Genomic DNA, 20,295 nt, shown 5'->3' on the forward strand with positions numbered 1-20,295 from the left:
TATATATATATATATATATATTTGCAGGTTTTGTTTTATTATAAAGCACAAAACATCACAAACGATGTCACGTCGTGGCACCAGTGGTCAGCATATCAGCCCATGGTAGTTCGTACTGGAATGAAACTACAACAATTTCCCCACTCACGCATATATATATATATATATATATATATATATATCTATATAATACAAATAGTCGCCACCATTAAGATGAGAATGAAGCAATTTTTATTATTGCTCATTCAAAAATCGATGATGGCACAAGAATACGGTTAAACAGTGAGATCATTAAATACTATCTTCGGACTTAATATAAAAATTAATTTAATATTAAATTTGATTTTAAATATAAGATCTTAATCTATTTTGTATCTCATTTTTTTTTAAAATAGTCGCTCTAATAGTTACACATGTTAAATGTTTTATCAAAAAATAGTTCTAATTAATACACATGATTAATAGGAGTATTTTAAAAAAGACAAATTAATACTATTTATTACAAATAACTGACTTAACTCAAATTAATCAATTAATGTTAAACACCTCACTGAGATGGGAGCAGTTTTGCATGATATGGAACGATATTTTGACCATCAATGACGAAGTGAATTTCATGAGCGAGTTTAATGCCGATTAGTCAAAAAGTCATCCACGTCTGTTCAGAGTACAAGGGGACCATACACATTAAAAGGAACTGACTAAAGTTGTTGTTAAAATGAATTTAATTAATAAACCATGAATCGGTTCTTGTTTTCACGTGGTACATCACATAGATATGGCCAAAGATCCATTGACTTGCAGCGTTGTGGATGTGAGTCATGGAGCAATATGTGACAATTCAAGTGGTAACTTGGTGAGGGAATAACAGCAGCATTTGAGGAGTGTGATTTGGGAGGATATAATGGATGGGAATATAATGTTATTACACCACCAATTAAATCAAGAATTTATTGGAGCAGTGCAGATGTGAAAGCACATAAGCAAAAGAGTGAAAAGGAACAGCAATTGGATGTGGGATGTGAATTAATGATTGTTGTGTAATTATAGGAAGCTCACACCCAAATGAATAGGAACCCCACATGAAATGAAGTTTGCATTTTAAATCAGATAAAGGGGAATGCAAAATGATGAAACAAAAGGAAAGCTGTATTAGCTTTGTTTCCACTTTGCCCACACTTGGTATTCTCTTTTATCACCCTACTTGATCTTTTTTGTGTCGTTCTTTTCATTATGCCATCGCCCGCTTAGTGCGCTTTCACTGTGCCCCTCCTCCCTCCCCTCCCCTCCCCAGTGGATTACTCTCCCTCTCTCTCTAATTTCCCTGTCATTTTAATATTGTTCCTCAATTACTAAAATAATATAATTATGACATCATCTCCCCTCAAGCGTTCCTTTCCATGCGCATTATTGGGCAGTGTTAGTGGAGTCTGAGAATATTAACACTGCCTCTTTCCTTGCCTGCGCATCTCATAAAGCAACAATATTATCATTTTCTGCATCTCCTTATTTTCTTCATCCTAGCCCCACTCTTCCCGAATACCAGATTAAAAGCTAAATGACATTGTTCCCATGTGACATCATCCTGTCTCCATCCGCCATTAACATCTTCTCCCTGATCTCTCTGTCTCTGGGTATGCCCGTTTGTGCAGACAAAAAGCCATTTCTCTCACAAATTTGAATGACCACATCTCATTCATATTCTTAGGCAGTACTCCCAAATTTCATTGCCAAACAGACAACATTTGAGAGGCAAAACATCCCTTTCTGTCTTCAATCGCCCTCCGTTCTGCAGCGAAACATGAATATAGTTAACCCTTTTTTTCTGACTTGTTATATTCTGAAGCAAAAGAATCACTATAATTAGTATTTGTATATGATCAATGTTATATATGAGAATTATAAATTCTCATACGATGTGAAAGCAGTAACTGAAATCATCAGGGGAAGAAGGAATAAATCCCGCGAAGGGGACCCACACCACGCTTTAAGTCCAATCAAAAACACAAGATTAGCACCACCTAACCCATGATCAAACGCAAGGGTTGGTTACTATTACCGCTGCCTATTCAAGTAACCCTGTGCTCTGTCCCCTTTGCCAAGTCCCGTGCAAAAAAAGCCAACACAAGTGTCCCGTGCATCGCACGGCTGTCCAATCATCTTCATCTACACTTCTTTCTTTCTCGCTCCTTATAAATACCCTGCCTCTCCTCTCCCTTCTTCTTCACTTCACATTCACATTCTTCCCCTACATCTAACCATCCTCTACTCTCTCTTTACTCCCACAGTAAAAGCTACCCAAAAAGCTGAAATGAGAACTGTTCCCAACTCTTTCAGTCCCTCAAGTTCCCTGGCCCCTGGTGCTTCTTCATTGAGCTCTGTGCAACGCTCTCCATGGCACTCTCCGGTTCCTTACCTCTTCGGAGGGCTCGCTGCCATGCTGGGCCTCATAGCCTTTGCTCTTTTGATCTTGGCTTGTTCTTACTGGAAACTTTCTGGTTTCTTGCAAAGCGAAGAAGGGTCCGAGCGAGACCTGGAGAGCGGCGATGTCCAGAAACAGAGTGACTCTGCCAACAACGAAACCGTCACCGTCTTCGAGGAGAAGATTCTGGTCATCATGGCTGGAGATGAGAATCCCACATTCTTGGCCACCCCTGTCTGCTCTAAGGCTTCATCTCTGGGAGATGGAATTTGCAAGGTTGGTGTCGACGCTCAAGAGAGATCTGAGAAACAGGAGAAGGAGACGGAGTGCGAAAATCAACAAGGTAACCAAGACGAGCAACGACAAAACCAGCAATGAAGACAAGTTTCCTGCCTCCTCCTTTTGGTCTTGTTTGTTTTAGATCTTAGATTTGAGCGCGAGGGAGTGTGAGAAATTGAGAATCACATTTGTCTTCATTATTTGTGACCATTTTTACTTCTCCTTGTTTTTATTTTGCCCGTTTTCTGGGTTTTGGGCCATCGACCTTATTGGTCTTCCATGATTCGGGAAGTGTAAATTCTAGTCGAGAAGAACTTATAAATGACGAGCCATGTTTCACTCAGAGGACAGCCAGATGGCAGTACTAGAATATATAAGGCGTCATCACTTGTGTTAGTTTCTTCACATATTGCAGAACTTATTTCTGATTTTGAGATTCTCATTGTGAAGGAGGAAGAAGGAGTTAGGAAGTTACGAGTCTGGGAAACTTTCACAGCGTTTGAAATAAAATGAGAGCAGAGAGTGAAAATGTGGGCGACACGTGTGAGATATGGATTGTATTGGAGGAGCACCGCAGGGGATTAGCTGAGGCCTTGAGGAGTTGATGGGATGAATTCACGAGAGTAATAGACAGGACGGCTGCGGAAGGCCGCGTCGCTTTTACTGTTGACTTTGCATGCGCTGACCATTAACTACAGCCAGTAATGTGCATCTTTGGAGGTTCAAGTTTGCCTCTTCTTTTGGAAAACACAGAAAGTTCTCACATTTTCCTAAACAAATAAAGAAACGAAGTAAGGAGATGAATGGATTCTCAATTCCTGACAGTGCAGAGTATTTTTGCGCTGCGTTAGTACAATAGAGTTATGCTCTATAGTGACTATTAAAGGTTTTTCTTTTTTTCAAATGAGATGCAGTGAGTGGGATTTATTCATGTTGGTCCTCTAAATAAATAATAATAAGGAGAAGCAAAAAACGAGTTGTTGATGTGTGCCATGTCTTTTTATATTCTTTAACCGAATGAAATTATATATATAGAGAGAGAGAGAGAGAGAGAGATTATAGTAACAGAAGAGTAAAGTTGAACGAAGGTAGCGTGCGCAGGATCCGTTCTGTGTTCGGATCCCTGCGAGGGCAGAGTTTTCTTTGGTTCTCTGTTCATAGTCCAGCAAAGGCGCACAACATCCCGAGAACAAGACAATGACTGGGAATAGTTATCTAAATAAAATAATAATACAGACATGTTGAATTAATTTTAGTTTTAAATAAAAGACTCATTTCTCATAGTTATTAATTTTTTTTAAATTATCCGGATACTCTCTTAATCAAATAGAAGTAAGAGAGGTGATATTAAAGAAGATGATTGTGGTGGTTTAAGAAAAACTTGTTATATTTTTTATAATTAACTAGCTTATCTAATTTTTTTAATCTAATCAAATTAGTTAAATAGGTCTTATATTAAAAATAAAAAGAGTATGATGCGAAATATGGCACTTTGAATAAATGAATAATGCGGGGGCGAATGAGTTTGTGAAGAGAGGAGGAAAAGAGAGAGCGAGCACGTCTCAGGATTGCTTCTCTGAAACTCACGGAACCAAATCAAGCGAACTTCACTTGACCCAAATTTGGTAGGAAAACCGCAGCTCAAGTTCCAAGACTCATCCCGACAAGGCTCTCAACAATTTCTATAAATTGCAAATAAACTGAAACATAAGTCATGCATGACATATGTGAGTTCCACGAGTCAAGCGCCGCCTTCGGGTCTGGGATATGCTCTCCCTCTCTTTTTCCCCTCATTCGCAACCTTCAATTTTATCAGATCACAATACAATTATTTAATTTTATCAATTTTGCATTGCCTTAAGAAGTGATTTTCATGTTTACCAGTGAGAACATAAAGCGGATGGAAGGAAAACGGGGATTGTGGCATTCAGGGTTTGGCGGGAGGCTTGCTGGTCAAGAAGCCCAATAATATTTGGACTTTGGAGATGAAGATACGAACCCGATATTCGGCCTATCGGGCCTCCCAAGAAACCCCATAATTCAAAGGTCAAACACGTCATGTTCATTTATTCCATGCCTTGCTCTCCAAACAAAGGACTGAAGAAAATGGGGGGTGCGGCGGGCTGGAGGGGACCAAAGCGTCAAAAACGTGACCAACTTGTTCATTTTATACTACCTCCGGTCCTAATTATAAGAGCTAGTTGACTAATTTGAGGAGATTAAGGAAGTAAATTGAGTTAGTTATTTGTCCTAAATATGTGTTGTATTTCCTAAAATATCCTTACTAATCAAGTGTATTAACTAGAACTATAATTATTAGAAGAATTATTTTGAAAAAAAAGAGTAAATATGAGTGATAAAGTGGATTAGGGTCTTATATTTAGGACTAAAATAAAAGTTAAATAGGATCTTATATTAAGGAGCAGAGGTAGTAATTTGGAGGGCACTATTTTGGGGGAGTAGGTCAGTGACTTGGACAGCAAGGCATGCACATGCATACAGCTACAGGCAGCATAATAAGACGACGCCTTTTTAATTTCCTTATTAAAAAAACAACGAAGTAATGGTCTATTTAAATGTGCTTCGGTTTGCACTGCTAATCTGCTCATACCCTCTCCTCCTATCCCTTGTTCTGGTTTGTTCTGTTTATTGGGTTGGGGAGGACGATGAAGATATGAGTTGGTTCGCTCGTCGTGCGTAAAGAGCATATCAATTGCCTTGCCGACATTCCACTGTTTCTGAGTCCTCCTCCTCCCCCCATTCTCTTTCCTTCTATATTTTCTTCTATTCTTCCTTTTCTTATGCACATGAGTTGTTATATTATTGTTGTTGACATTTTCTTTCATTTCAGTAGTTGAGTTGCTATGCCGTAATTATTGTTGAAAAATTATTTGAGTCTTGCATGGGCGGATTGAGAATGAATTTTTCTTTTTGTTTCTATATTTTTTAACCCAGTCCTCAACAAATGGAATACTCTTCAATTTAGCTCCACTTAAAATTTTCAAAACCTTCCTATTCTGTTGATGCACCCTTCCCTATCCTTGAATATTAGTCTATTCCCACGCTGTCCACTTCACAACCTGAAAGGGCAGTGATGCCTGCTGTTGGGACTTGAGATACGCTGGGATCTGGTGCTCATGTTTCAGAATAATCTTTCTTACCCTGGAATTACTTCATTCTTAATACGCGCAAATTCAAATTTCTTTTTTTTCTTCTCGTTCTGAGATAAATTCATACTTCCACCAACTGTACATATACTTTTAACTGCGTAAAATTCTAATGTCTGCATACACCGAGAACCTAATAAAAAAGTTCAATCACTTTAAATGATCCCTAACCCATCTCAAGTCTCCCCCTTATTGTTTCATTCATCATGCATGATTCATAGTGATAATTTTTCCCTCTTCTAACTTTTAAATGCAGTTAGCGATGGTGAAACAGTCCCAAAGAAGACAGAGATTCACTGAACAACGGATTCATCGAATTTGGTGAACCTCGGATTGCTCTTGAGCAGTCAGCTTGAATATTTCATTTGCTAACCATGCATTCGTATCGTTCCTGGTAGTATTATACTCTTTCTGGTAATTATTAGCTAATTCACAAATAACAAATAATTAGTTAAAATTAGTTAAAGATAATAAATAGATTAAAAATATACTTTTGTTTTCAAATATGTTCTTAAAAAAAATTAAAAAAAATGTGTGGGAAAATGTAATAATAGAAAAATAACTAAGGATAACATTAAAAAATACATTAAACGTTAAGGTAAACTTAAATTAAAACTTGTAAAATAGAATACAATTTTTTTTAAATTAGAAGTTTATGAATAGAAGCCGAGGATATTGAATTCCATGAATCTCGTGTTTGGTTGGTGAAGGTAACGGGGGAGTTTTTTAAATTATTTGCTTTTCCTTTCCTCCCCCCCCCCCTCTTTTTCTGTTCGAGGCGTGCTTTGGGCACGTGGGCGTGCCATGTGGTGCTCCGTGAATATCGCACTGTCGAGCTTTGATAAATTTATCATCTTTTTTTGCGCTGATATATTAATTCATTGAGTTATGAAGTTGGCCGCGAAAAGAATATGAACATAGTACGCTTTAGCAGACCCGCTGTCACGATTTTGGCTTTTTTCTAATGAGATGGGACTAGTTTTATGCGAGCTTAAGATGAACGTGTCCGTGTGAAATTGATGGCGAACATGTGTAGATTCCGGGAATCCCAGGATGATTATTGTAATGGGTATACAGATCAGAGTGAAGAAAGTGAGATCAAATAAAATATAGGGAAAATTTCAGTCAAAGACTGCTGTAGCAAATTTATTTTAATCAGCCCCCAAACAATATGAAATTTTACTACAGGACCTAAAGGGGAAAGTGAAATTAATTGGACAAAAAAAAAGACACAAATATCCCTGTTAACTTTTGCTCCTAAAATTAAACAAAACAGGACTGAAAATTAGAATAAACTTTCATCATACTCTTTCCTTTCTCATACTGAAATCTCTCTCGCATGCTCTTTCCTTTTGCACATCAGAACTCGCCATCTGTCTACTGGTTGTGGCATTCTAAAAAGTCGCAAAAATTGTCCAAAGGAGATTCATTGTCGTTCGTTGTGCTGGTTCTCTCGCTCTCAAAACTCACATATGGATCTGTTATTAAGCTTGAATGGATCTATTATTTTTCAAATATGAAAATTTTCTGTTCTGTGAGATACTTGATTGTTGCTTGTTATAGTAATAGTAGGTATTTTGTTTGGTATATTTGTAAATCTGAGAATCCTGTTGTTTGAATGTGTGCTGTGAAAGTTAAATCTAGAAAAATGATAATTTGATGTTGCTAAAATATGTATTTGTATTATAAATTTGTAAATTCGAGTTGTCTAGGAAAATGACAATTCGTGTTGTGAAAACTTGTATATCTGTTGCTAATTCGCAAATTTCTGTTATAAGTATACACTATGTTTAATTATTGAAAGTTGATTGAAATTGATACTTGAATGATATGCAGCTACAGATAACAAAAGGCTAGCAGTAGTGGAAAACAATTAATTTGCATCTCCCATGTGGGAAGTGAAGTTGTGAAGAACTGCAATCACCATTGACTACTCGCCATCCTAAAAGACTTAGAACTAGGAGGATTGAATCACAATTCTAGTAGAAGAAAGTATATCATTGCCTAAGATGTAGTGAAGCTGGTCATGCTAGAAAGACTTGTCCTTGAACCCTGTGTGACTTTATTGTTGAAAATAGTCTTTTTTGGTTTAATATAGAGCCGCTTTTGCACATGAATGAATCTCGATATGTATTTTTGGATTGATTGAAGAAGTAGCTATGACAACCCATTTAATATTTTTTGTGGTAAATTGGAATCTATTTTGCATAGTGATGTGCTAGTTGAAAAATGTCATGATGGTACTAGACAATAAGCCATCCTCAACACTGCACTGAAATTGGCTGACAGTAATGCAAATGTATGAAAATCTTTATCCACTTATGAATAGATGTATTTCTATTATTAACACATGTATCCCTATTGCAAATTGCCTAATTCCAGTTATGAATGAAACATCCAGACTTGTGCATAAACTTTTTATTTTAAATACTCCACTTGTAGATGGAAGACGATGTAACTGGTGGTAATACATATATTCTTGTTGCAAATTTCTTTATTTTGGTTGTGAATGAACACTTGCTCCTAGACTTATAATCAACTTGTCAATTCAACTAACTCACTTGCAAATAGACATATTCTTATTGTCAATATATGTATTTTTGTTGTAAATTCTCTATTTCTAGTTATGAATGAACACTCGCTTCCAAACTTATAATCAATTTGTCAATTTAACTAGTTCATTTGCAAGTGGCCATGTTTTTATCATTAATATATGTATTCTTGTTACAAATTTCCTAATGTCAGATGCAAATAAGTCCTCTCAAACTCTTAAATTGTTCAACCTCTTCAATTCAACCAGCTCGCTTGCAAATAGACATGTTGTTGTTAATATACATATACGTGTTGCAAATTTCCTAATTCTAGTTACAAACAGGCTTTCTTAGACTTGTGAATCATGTTCAACTTCCTCGATTCAACTACCTCACTTGTAGATGGACATATTGTTATTGTTAATATATGTATGCATATTGCAATTTTTATAATTTTAGTTCAATTAAGTCCTCTCAGACCTGTGAATCAACATGTCCAACTTTTTTAATCATATTAGTTTATTTGTAAATAGACAAGTTCTTGTTGTTAATGTGCACATCCGTGTTGCAAATTTTCTAATTTCACTTGTGAATAATCTCTCCAGACTTGTTATGTTATCATATTCAACTTTTTAGTTATGTTAGCTTGTTTGCAAATGGATGAGTTTCTCTAACAAATTAACTTATTCATATTGCATATTTTCTAATTCCAGTTGTGAATAATATATCACACACTTGTAAATTGGTAAGAAAAGACTAAAGATTACAATTAATTAACTTGCAACATACTCATAATATATTTCCTAAAAAGAAAATTGTTCAAATTCTCTATTCACAACTTTTAACATAGTTTCAAGTAGCTTAAATTACATGTCAAACAGAAAATTCAACAATTTGCCATGTCATCGCTTTCTTTTCTGTTGTGTCTTTATCTGTTGAAGTAGTTTTGCAATAGCAACTGACTTCATATTCCAGAACTTGGTTCAAGTGTTTCTCTAATTGCCATGCTCTATGTTCTTGCACCATTCTTGCTTATGATAGGCAAAATTCCATAATATCATGCTGTAAAGTCACTAATTGTTATTGTTAATATCCTAACTATATATGTTTACAATAGAAATTTGTGAACTGGCAACAGATATATAGGTTTTCACAACACAAATTGCCATTTTCCTAGACAACTTGAATTTACAAATTTATAATGCGAATACATATTTTAGCAACATCAAGTTATCATTTTTTCTACAGATTTAGCTTTCACAGCACCCATTCAAGTAACAGGATTATCAGACTTACAAATATGCCAGACAAAATACCCACTATTACTATAACAACCACAATCAAGTATCTCAAAGAACAGAGACTTTTCATATTCGAACAATAACAAATTCATTAAAGCCTAATAATAGATCCATATGCGAGTTTTAAGAGTGACAGAACCAGCACAACAAATGAAAATGAATCTTCTTTGGATGATTTCTGTGACTTTTCAGAGCACCACAATCAGTAGACGGATGGCGAGTTCTAAGATGCAAAGGAAAGAGCATGCAAGAGAGGGAAGAGTATGATGAAAGTTTATCTTGATTTTTGGTCCTCTTCTGTTCAATTTCAGGAGCAAAAGTTAACAGGGATATTTGCTTTTTTTTTTCTTTGTCCAATTAATTTCACTACCCCCAGGTCTTGCGGTGAAGTTTCAGATTGTTTTGGGGGCTGATTGAAATAAATTTGCTATAACGCTCCTTGATTGAAATTTTCTCTAAAGTATAATTTAGGCAACCATGCCCAGGTTTTGGCACAGAGAATAAAATCCCAAAAACCCCATTCCCCAGTTAAAAGAAGAAGGAAATTCTAAAATTGCTTCGGTGCTTAAATTAGAAGTACACTCTTTTAATTTTCATGAATAAATTCCACGCATAATTGCTTGCCTAAAAAATTTGACCAAGGAAAATGAACCCAATTCGAAGTCCAGCGCAAAAGTTGGGAGGATCCAATCCTAACTTCAGAAATCTCGTAAGCTTCGCAAAGTCGGTCCTCGCCAAAACAATTTGTCTTGTCTGTTGTTGTTGTTGTTTTTTTTTTTTGGCCATATTACATATATTCATTTTTTTAAGTTTTATTTCAGTCATGACATAAGTATTTCATTTTATGAACTTGACATTGCCCAGTTAACTTTGTCGAACATTATTTACATGCATCATAAAATGATGAGAATATAAAAGAAATTAGGCTTGGATGAAATTTTTGATAAATTACCCGACTCCTCTCGCAACAGCCTCAGGATCCATCATCCGGGACTGTTTTTAGACCCGGGAGGTGGGGCCCCTCTCTTAAGTCCATATTTATGCTGGGCTCATCAGCCCATTTGTCTAGAAAGAAACGCCATAATTATTTTTTCAATGAAAAGAAAAACGATTTAAAACTCTCATAGTGAGTCTTTTTTTTTTTTTGGGTGCTAATTTAGTGAGTCAACGAGACACACTTCCTTACTAAGCGATGTAAGTTATTAACTTAGGAGTACCATTTCGCGAAAAATCCTGAGGCCTGAGCTAAATGTTCATATTTTCACTCATACTATAAAATTCGATGTGTAAAATGAGTTCTATGCCAACAACATAATCAGATCAGAGGAAAAAAAGGTCATTTTTGGGAGGAAGTTCAATAACTTTGAACGGGTAAAGGAGCTTAAAATTATTTTTTCAAATGAAAAAGAAAACAAAGCAGTAGATCTGAAAGAAAACTGCCGGCCAAAGAAGATCTGAAAGAAAACTTAACCAGGCATCTCCGCCGTCTGCGGTATTAACGAATTTCTGAGTAGAATGGTGAGAGAGCATTACTCGTCGTCGCCATCATGGTTCGCCGACACAGTTACTGTTGCAGTGCTTTTTCTCGTAGCAGTTCATGTCATTGCATTGGTACCCCTCAGTTTTCTTCCCTCCCCACTTTATTTCATTCATCATGCATAGCTGTAATTTCTCCCCTCATTTTGATTGTAGGTATATTCGCTTTATAAATTAGCGAACTTCAGACAACCCCAAGGAAAAAAGATTCAATGACCAACACCAACAGATTGATTCATTGAACATTAAGTTTGGTGAACCTCGGATTGCTCTTGTAGGAAATCTTTACTCGATATAGTTCATTTGAAAGGATCGTTTCATAGTCTGCCGAAAATTTCTGCTCGGTCATTCCTTCGAGAGTTCGTAAGTCCTCGGACTCTTAACTACTCGCGGTTCTATTATAGTATTTGATTGCATCACTTACCATTTCAAGCAGTGACTGCATCGACATTGATCAGATTGTAACTCTGATGATCATGTGAAGGAATTTTGTCAATTCTCCAAATCTGTTGATTATTAAATCAGTTTTCTTTAGCTATTGTCTTTTGTGTTAAATTCCATGTATCTCCCTTTTGGTTGGTGAAGGCAATGATTGAGAGGAATTCTCTCTATCTCTCTCTCTATGAGGTGTGCTTCTGGAATTCCAATCACTTAAGTTTCTGTATGTTGATATATTAATTCATTCAACTAGAAAGTCACCGAAAAGAGTGTGAATTTATTACACTTTAGCCATAGAGTTATGATTTTAGCTCTAGAAGATCAAGAACTAGTTTTATGCCAGCTACCAAAACACCAAGATGAATATGTCCATGTGATGAAACTGACGAATTGTGAGAGTTCCAGTATGATTATTGTGTCGGGTATACAGATGTGCTTTCTTATATATGAAAATAAAATAACTGTACAGAAGAAAGAGAGGTCAAATGAGTATATTTTTTGGATAGCCTAGCCATCCCCTGCTTTTGGCGCACAAAACTGAAAGAGTTAAAATTTCCACTTTTCCTGCATTTTTGTGTTTGTATCGAAGTTAAGTGTTGGAAACCAGTAGTCCTGAGATGTTCGTGAGCTGGAAATTAAGCAATAAACGGTGGCAGCGGTAATCATCAATCTCGTGAGGTTGCCTTATCTTGTTCCTTAACAAATACGAATGTTCACTTAAACGTCCATGTATATTCAAAGATATCCCAGTGACAATGACGTCAGATTCCATAAGCTTCCAATCTCACTCGCTCCATTTTAATTTTGTTTCAGATGAAATCAGAGAATATAAGGATTGTTATAGAGGTGACAAACATTATTCTAGGTCCCGTTATTTCAGAAACAGTGAGTGTCTCACATGCTAGACTTTCTGCAATGAAAAACATCCCACGCTAACAAACAAAGAATGGACAAATCAATCCACCAATTTATGCATTAGTAGCTTCACAAGATCGTCGAATCTCACCCTCTTCATCTGTTTTCACTCCAACAATGGTCAGCTTCAGGAATGATTGGCTCCATTTCTGAAAGAAAAGTTCCTGGTCATTTGCCAGATCGTCCACTAATTTCCTTGTTTGGTTATCACTCAGCAGAACAGAATCCGACTGGAACAGACCCTTGTGAGCCAGCAGATTCCGGTAATACTGGTTGTCAAACACCATAGATGTTTCAGGATCATTGTTAACTGTTACAGATGGGTTTGAATTTGATCCACACTCTCTCATCAGTTCATTTGCATAACTACTGTCAAGGTCATTGCCAACCAGCCTAAGCCTCCCTTTTGAGTCTTGTTGGAACCTGTCCCTAAAAGAGATGCAGTGGGCTGATCCTATGGTATGAGCCCCTGCAAAACTTACCGTTAATAAACTTCCACTAATCAGAGCCAAAACCAATATTTGCAGATACATGCACCCATATATTGTCAATAATCAAAGGAAGGGGGAAACGATTGAGAGTGAAAGAAATGAAGATTAATAATAGTGATAACCTGAAAGAATGACAAGGTCGTCAAGGGACAATCCCTTGGAGAAGAAGAGCTTGACCATCTCATCCATTGTAAAACTGGTGTCAACAATGTTGGGTCTGACATTGGAAGCCAGTGAAACCATCCCATCTCTCCTGCCCGTGGGAATCTCAACTACGGGTCCACCAACCTGTTCTCCAGTTCCATATCACTCATACCAGAACTTTATTGTGCTTACTGAAGATTGAACATTTAACAGCATTGCGGTGAGGGAATAAGAAAACTTACAGCTTCAACGGCATCTCTCGCCGCCAGAGCAATTATGTCAGCACAAGAAACGGTTCCTGGGCAGAAAATCTCAAGCACTCTTTTTGCTGAATCTATCACTGAAAATCCTCCCACTGACCTGTTTGCTGGATCACTTTGCTCTGTATTGTTCCCTTGCAACGTCAACGATGCATCACATCCCTGCATATCGCGAACCAATCATTTGCACTGAGGAGGGATGTCTGTGGCCACTATGAGCCATGATTGAACAGAAAAGCCAACACTTAGTGCACAGTCTCGATTAGCTTGCAGTTCCGTTGCACGTAACCCTGAGGTTATCTCAGCTTCAAATCCGTTTGAGTATTCTTTACATTTTCATTTTTTGCAATCAAATTAAAACAGATAGAGGAAAATTCTTTATTTCCAAGAAACCTTAATACAAGGGTTTGTAAGGGAATGGCATAGGAACACTAACCTCCACGAAGCAATCATGGAAGACCAAGCGAAGGAGCTTTCCGGGAATGGAGGGATCGTCAGAAGAGAAAGAACGGACAGTGTTTCTTACAATGAACTCTGCAGAAGGGCATGAAGCAGCATAGAAGTTGTAAGAGAGGTTGCCTGAAACGGAGCCTGCAATAAACAAGCTGAAAACAAGGAAAACTGCCGTGGAAAAAACTATTGCCCTCGGCTCCATTTAGTCTAGTCGTTCTTAGACTTGAAGCGTAGCATTTACATAGAGCATGGAGTCTCTTGTTACTTGATTATAATGGGAAAGATAAAACAAAAGAGGAGGTGGCAATGAAGCCGTGTGTATTAAAAGCTACATTTATGTGGTTCGGTGATGTCAGGAGGTAGATGGGGTTTTGGTCATGCAATTTCCCTCTAGCCTATCAATGTTTAACTCCTTCAGCAAGCATTTAAGTTCCTTGTTCCCAGCTCTATTAGTGCTACTACTGTTTTCTTTCATTTAATTGGTTTTAATATTTGGTGTCTTATTCAAATGCGCTTTCAGGACCCATCCTTAACCATAGAAGCCCCCCCATTTGGCAATCCACATTACCAAGAAAGATAAATATTAAAACGCAGTAAAAAGTTATTAGGAGGAAAGAGAAGCGCCCGAGCTGTCATTATTTCACAGTTGATGCAGCAGAGCCATGGGATATTTATGACTAGATGTTATTGGTGTTTTTAGGTTGCCCAGAAAAATGGGACAAGTGGAATATGTATTAGGTGTGGAAGCACAAATCTGCAAGCCAAATGAAATCAAACCCTAAGAAAATAAACTTCATGGAAAATCATACTACTTTATACACTGAACAGAAAGGTAAGGCTAAATGAAAGAAAAAGATTAAACTGGGCTGGCTGTTGACAATGTCAATAAATAGAACACAGAGGAGAAACCGTACAGTACAAGATCAGTGAAACGAAGAGCAGTAAATTTGATACCAGGAACAAGTTCGCTGTGTCTGATAACTGAAACTGCAGGGTAGTAGAAAATGATGGCAGTCGCCATCCTTTATAGTTCCACTGTACTCAGCAGTTGATAATACAACTTGCAAGGAAGGTTAGGGTGGCTTCTTAAAGAACATCCCCAAACAATTTTTTCCTTCAAAAAATGCACTGCCCACTTCTGAATCTATAACCCGTTGATCTTAATGGAGATCCAGCTAGCCTCAAATATAATCATCGGAGATGCGGAGACAGCCCAGAAAAAGGAGGAAATAGATTCTCGCAGTTTACTGAAAAAGGAAAAGAAGTGCATGCACTTGCTCAGCTGAGGCCCTCCCTCTCTTTTTCTCTTCTAAACTCACACCCCAATTTACGTTCGAGTAATTAAGGTGATAGAAGGCATACTACATCTTGAGTTAATGTTTTTATTTTGATTGTCAACTCCAGGACATTTTACAAGATATTTATATTCCCTTTTGATCTTATTTTTCGACGAATTTATTTAGCAAGTTCAAGATACGAGTTAAGTTTAATCAATCATCTACTTAAAAAGTTCCTGAATTTTAGAACGCCTTACGGCACACTCATATTCCCTTTCATTTTCTCGTTGACCAGATTTATCTTTTCTTTGATTGCAGGCTGTAAAATTGTAATACAGCCACGGTTGCTTTCTCTAAAACACCAAAACTGGATCGATAATGCTCGGAGAGATTGTCCAGTGCACGTCAATCATCTCTATAAGCAAAGTGTTTGGCCCCCAAAAAAACTCTAAAATCGAAGTATTCATACGTAGCGGTGTGATTGTTTCGGGCCTCAGGTTGTGTGGCCAGGAATTGCACAAGTATCCTCCGAACAAACTACTACCAAATGATGACAAAGTCCCGTCCTTCTTCTCTTCCCTCTTTGGTTCGGTCACAACAATTGACTAATTTCTTTACTCTTACCAGCCTCTGGCAATTTCTCTCCTCCATCTTCCTTCTTCAGTTTCCGAACCCAGCCAATCATGGCTTTGGTGAACCCGTTTCAAACTTCTCTGGTTTTTCGTCTTTCCCACCGGCCATCGAAGCAGAATTCGCCACCGGTACTTCTTTGCTCTCTCTCATCACAGCCCTTCAAACAATTATCAGCGAGGGGGAGGCATGCAAGGTGTGGCGCCATCGCAGATGTGAAAGATGCACCTTCGCTTGATCACAAAGACGAGGAAGATCACAAGGTTCTTGTGGGTCCTTCCAGCCAGGAAGAGCTTAGAGGTGATCGGGACGTTGCGGATTACGACTGGACCGAAGAATGGTACCCCCTGTATCTCACTCAAAATGTGCCCGACGATGCGCCTCTAGGTCTCAAAGTGTTTGATAAGCAGCTCGTATTGTTCAAGGACGGGAATGGCGAACTTCACTGTTACGAAGATCGTTGCCCACACAGGTAATTGCGTAATTAAGATATAAAACCAGGTTCTGTTCCTGAAAGATTCATGCATAAACTATTTAGCCATTGAAGCTTCCCAATTTGTTTATTCACTATATCGATTTAAGAATTTTTAGAGACTAAATTCAATTAATTACTTAGAAATTGAAATTGGGTTAGCAACTTGAGAGCCTCAGTAGTTGTTTGATTCAGGTTAGCCAAACTATCTGAGGGCCAATTGGTTGATGGTAGGCTTGAGTGCCTATACCATGGTTGGCAGTTTGAAGGCGAAGGGAAATGTGTGAAGATACCTCAGGTCTGTTTCACCTATCTTCAATGCTCATATTTTGCCCCAGTCGCTTCTGAAATTGATGGTATAAGATGTCACTAACTACAATATTTCTATAGCTTCCAGCTGATGCCAAAATCCCTCGTTCAGCTTGTGTTAAAACGTACGAGATCAGGGACTCTCAAGGAGTGGTGTGGGTGTGGATGTCTCGAAAGACTCCTTCTAATGTTACTAAGCTACCATGGTTTGAGAACTTTGCTAGGCCAGGGTTTCAAGATGTGTCCACAACTCATGAACTTCCTTATGATCACTCCATACTGCTGGAAAACCTGATGGATCCTGCTCACATCCCCATCTCACATGATAGAACAGATTGGACTGCTAAAAGAGAAGATGCGCAGCCACTGTCTTTTAAGGTGACTGAACGCACTGAAAGAGGATTTGCAGGTTGGTGGGGGAAAGAGAAAGATGGGTCTATGCCAAACTTTTTACGGTTTGAAGCTCCTTGTGTTCTCCAAAATAACAGGGAAATTGTGGACAAAAATGGTGAGAAGCACTACTTTACAGGCCTCTTCCTGTGTACGCCAACGGGGCAAGGGAAATCCTTGCTGATAGTAAGGTTTGGAACAACTAAAAGATCCCCACTAGCAAAACTGTTCCCTGAATGGTACTTCCATCAGAATGCAAGCAAGGTGTTTGAGCAAGACATGGGATTCTTGTCGTCTCAAAATGAAATTCTATTGAAAGAAAAGGTCCCAACAAAGGAACTGTACCTTAATCTGAAATCTTCAGACACATGGGTTGCTGAATACAGGAAGTGGATGGACAGAGCAGGACATGGCATGCCATACCATTTTGGTCACAGCACCATTTCACTGCCCAAGGAGCCTGCTGTGGTTGAACACGCCCCTGCCGGACTTGTCGCCGGACTCTCGGCTTCTTTGCCTGCTAAGGGAGGCATTGGAAGCATGCATGCTCCAAACTTGGCTAATAGATATTTCAGGCATGTAATACATTGCAAAGCGTGCAGAAGTGTCGTCAAAGCTTTCCAGACTTGGAAGAATGCACTCTCAGCTGTGGCTATTGCAATGGTTGCATTGGCAATCCTGGCGACTGGGAGGCAGTGGAAGGCACTTCTGTTGGTATCTGCGTCCATATGCTCAGCTGGAGCCTATGCATGTTCAACCGCCATCGCAATGAATACTACAAATTTCATTAGGACACACACAGGAGACTCTGAGGGATTAATGTTACAAATCTCGTTACGCTTTTATGCTTCTCACAGTTGATAGTTTTGTGGAAATGATATATGGTTATTTACCACCCTATCTTTAACTCTCTTGTATTACACCTAACTATAAGAAAGGATTAGAAGTTATGCCCTCCTAAAAGAATGCTATAGGGGTTAATATTCAGGTTCTATAAGAAGTTACTCAAAAGAAATAAATTTTAAGGATAAAAATGAAAATGAAGGTAAATTTTATTGAGACAGATAAGGTTGTTATGGATTAAATTATATCTGGGTTCTATAATATTGTTTGTGGACTCAGGGCAGCGCATGGGGTTGTTAGTTTTAGTTTATAATTTGTAGAGGATGTCAGAAGGATTATTCAGGGAAAAGAATATATCTTTGCAAATTTTAACTCAAATTTATCTACGCATTTACATGCTGAAAGAAAATCTCTTGTACAGCTAGCTTAAAAAAAAAAAAGTCAGACACGGGTATATGGATGTTGAGAGTTTAAAATTTGCAGAGGATGTCGGAAGGATTATTCAAGACTCAGGAGAAAGGTTATATCTTTGCAAATTTTGACTCAATTCCATAAGCATCTACACGCTGAAAGAAAATCTCTTGTACAACTAGCCCCAACAGACCCCAACACTGCCCTATCATGTCAAATTTTGCAAAACAATGCAAATTCCAATATTTAACAAGAATGAACGAAAACTAGACCAATTGACTGCTTCAAGAAACATGTCAGCCTCGTGGAACCTGAACAAAGTTCTTTTACTGTAGAAGTTGTACACTGTTGAAGCCGCTGCGTTGTCGTCAGTTGGCCACAGAATCCATAAGACAAAAGGTTACCACGAATACTATGTGTTACTTTACAACTTCACAGCCGTAGTCCATTGTTTCTGAGTATTAGTTCTGCTCTTTGGGAGCAGGAGGTTCCTCCAACCATTTTGCACGAAACCCCGTGCCTTGACAATCAGAGCAGCACGTTGATACCTGAAGGACAGATAGTAAACATGACAAATCTTGAAAATGGGCACGTAAAGCAAGTACAAGAGAGAAAACAATATTAAGAAGAAAAGTGTGTGTTGGGGAATTAAGCAACAATCCTTTATCATAGAAGTACCTTTCCAGAGCAAATAACACAGCTTGTGTTTTTGGATGGAACTTCGCAAAGCATGTTATCGCCAAGAATGAAGAACCCGGTACCACCACACCATTTGCATTCGATGGTGTCCTTTGAGTCGCAAGATGAACACACAATTGGCCTTGGTTGCTGCATGCAAAATAAATGTTGGAAAAATCAAGGACCACCATAGAGATAAGAAAGTATTTAGACTGCTCCGGACGGTAGATCTCCAGAGCAGCAAAAAATCAGTCAGATCCAATCAAAATATGACTCAATTTATTGTCCTCAGCGCAGTTTGAGTCGGCTTCTAATTAGGTTGCACGATGAAAAACGATCTTTCATTAAAAAAAAATTTTCCTCTGTACTGCAGCGATTTTTAATCCACGTAGAGTATTATTTTACATTTAAAAAATGGTCTTTTAATGCATGTGTAAAAACTCAAAGAAGAAGAGAATTGAACCGGAGGGCGTGCAACTTGTACAAGATTGTATAATACAAGCAGAGAAAGCTATGATCATGATCACCCAAAAGTCCAAAACCACGCATTCAGTACCCCTGATTTTGACTGTCCAGCCAAATCCAGCACATTAAACAAACATATAAACTTACAGATTATCTTTAGATAACGTGAGACCCAAGTTCCCAAAGAGGGAGCATATTACAATGTGCATATAATAGACAAGACAAGCTTTCTTAATGCTTTATAATTGCAATTTTAGATAGAATTAAGTCAACATCCAGAAGACATGAAATGTACCTAGAGAACAGAAATGATGCAAATGCAACAGTGTTTGGCAATGTCCAGAAGAACCGAGAAAACAATTTGCGTTTCATTGTGGTCCATTTGAATCATATTCTGAGGCACAGAATTTTCCTCACCATAAGGTGTGCTCATACACTCAATTTCTTCGCAAAATTCACATATTATTCAATTGTGCAAAAGAGTAAAACGGAAACATGAAAATTGGGTTTGGGAGAAAGCATAAAAGGCCTACTTGCCCGGGTAGTGAGGATAAAAACTGAACCATATTGATGGTGTTTGTTGTTCATACAATGATTCATATATAACTGACACTACGAGTGTACGGTAGCATACCCAAAACTGGGAGCCTCAGAAAGCTCTAATTTTTTCAGAGTGCTAACTTCGGTCAAATATTACCAGCACGCGAAGTTCACAAACTTTAAAAACCTCAATCACACAAGCTGATATAAGTGAAAGAGAAGGAGAAAGCAAACCTGAGAGATCAACCAGGCTCTTTCCATGCGCTTAATGAAATCGGAGGAGGAGTCCACCATAGACGCACGGATGCCGCAATTCCTAACGGGGCGGGACCTTGAATTAGCT

At 38.0% G+C, this 20,295-nt stretch overlaps 3 protein-coding genes and 2 long non-coding RNA genes across 5 annotated transcripts; 4 read left to right on the top strand and 1 right to left on the bottom strand.

The window, feature by feature from the left end:
- The first annotated feature begins 2,240 nt into the window (after positions 1-2,240).
- Positions 2,241-3,044, top strand: LOC114761828 (protein GLUTAMINE DUMPER 5-like). The gene has a single exon (XM_028951267.1). It carries the CDS (start codon positions 2,312-2,314, stop codon positions 2,798-2,800), a length of 489 nt encoding a protein of 162 aa, XP_028807100.1. The 5' UTR covers positions 2,241-2,311; the 3' UTR covers positions 2,801-3,044.
- A 2,319-nt stretch (positions 3,045-5,363) lies between these two features.
- Positions 5,364-7,977, top strand: LOC114761829 (uncharacterized). The gene is made up of 2 exons (XR_003742189.1): positions 5,364-6,282; positions 7,705-7,977. It is a non-coding gene; the product is annotated as an uncharacterized LOC114761829 (long non-coding RNA).
- A 3,210-nt stretch (positions 7,978-11,187) lies between these two features.
- Positions 11,188-11,791, top strand: LOC114761830 (uncharacterized). The gene is made up of 2 exons (XR_003742190.1): positions 11,188-11,311; positions 11,393-11,791. It is a non-coding gene; the product is annotated as an uncharacterized LOC114761830 (long non-coding RNA).
- Positions 11,792-12,447: 656 nt separating this feature from the next.
- LOC114761827 (peroxidase 46-like) lies at positions 12,448-14,446 on the bottom strand. Its single transcript, XM_028951265.1, has 4 exons — positions 13,921-14,446; positions 13,467-13,646; positions 13,203-13,368; positions 12,448-13,058 (listed from the first exon to the last, which is right to left on the bottom strand). Exons 1-4 carry the CDS (start codon positions 14,137-14,139, stop codon positions 12,643-12,645), a joined length of 981 nt encoding a protein of 326 aa, XP_028807098.1. The 5' UTR covers positions 14,140-14,446; the 3' UTR covers positions 12,448-12,642.
- Positions 14,447-15,758: 1,312 nt separating this feature from the next.
- Positions 15,759-17,978, top strand: LOC114761826 (protein TIC 55, chloroplastic). The gene is made up of 3 exons (XM_028951264.1): positions 15,759-16,316; positions 16,512-16,614; positions 16,707-17,978. Exons 1-3 carry the CDS (start codon positions 15,898-15,900, stop codon positions 17,874-17,876), a joined length of 1,692 nt encoding a protein of 563 aa, XP_028807097.1. The 5' UTR covers positions 15,759-15,897; the 3' UTR covers positions 17,877-17,978.
- Positions 17,979-20,295: the final 2,317 nt, after the last annotated feature.

Source organism: Neltuma alba, unplaced genomic scaffold (assembly GCF_004799145.2).
Source record: "Neltuma alba isolate B1F8T4 unplaced genomic scaffold, ASM479914v2 tig00011137_pilon, whole genome shotgun sequence".
NCBI classification, from domain to species: domain Eukaryota; kingdom Viridiplantae; phylum Streptophyta; class Magnoliopsida; order Fabales; family Fabaceae; genus Neltuma; species Neltuma alba.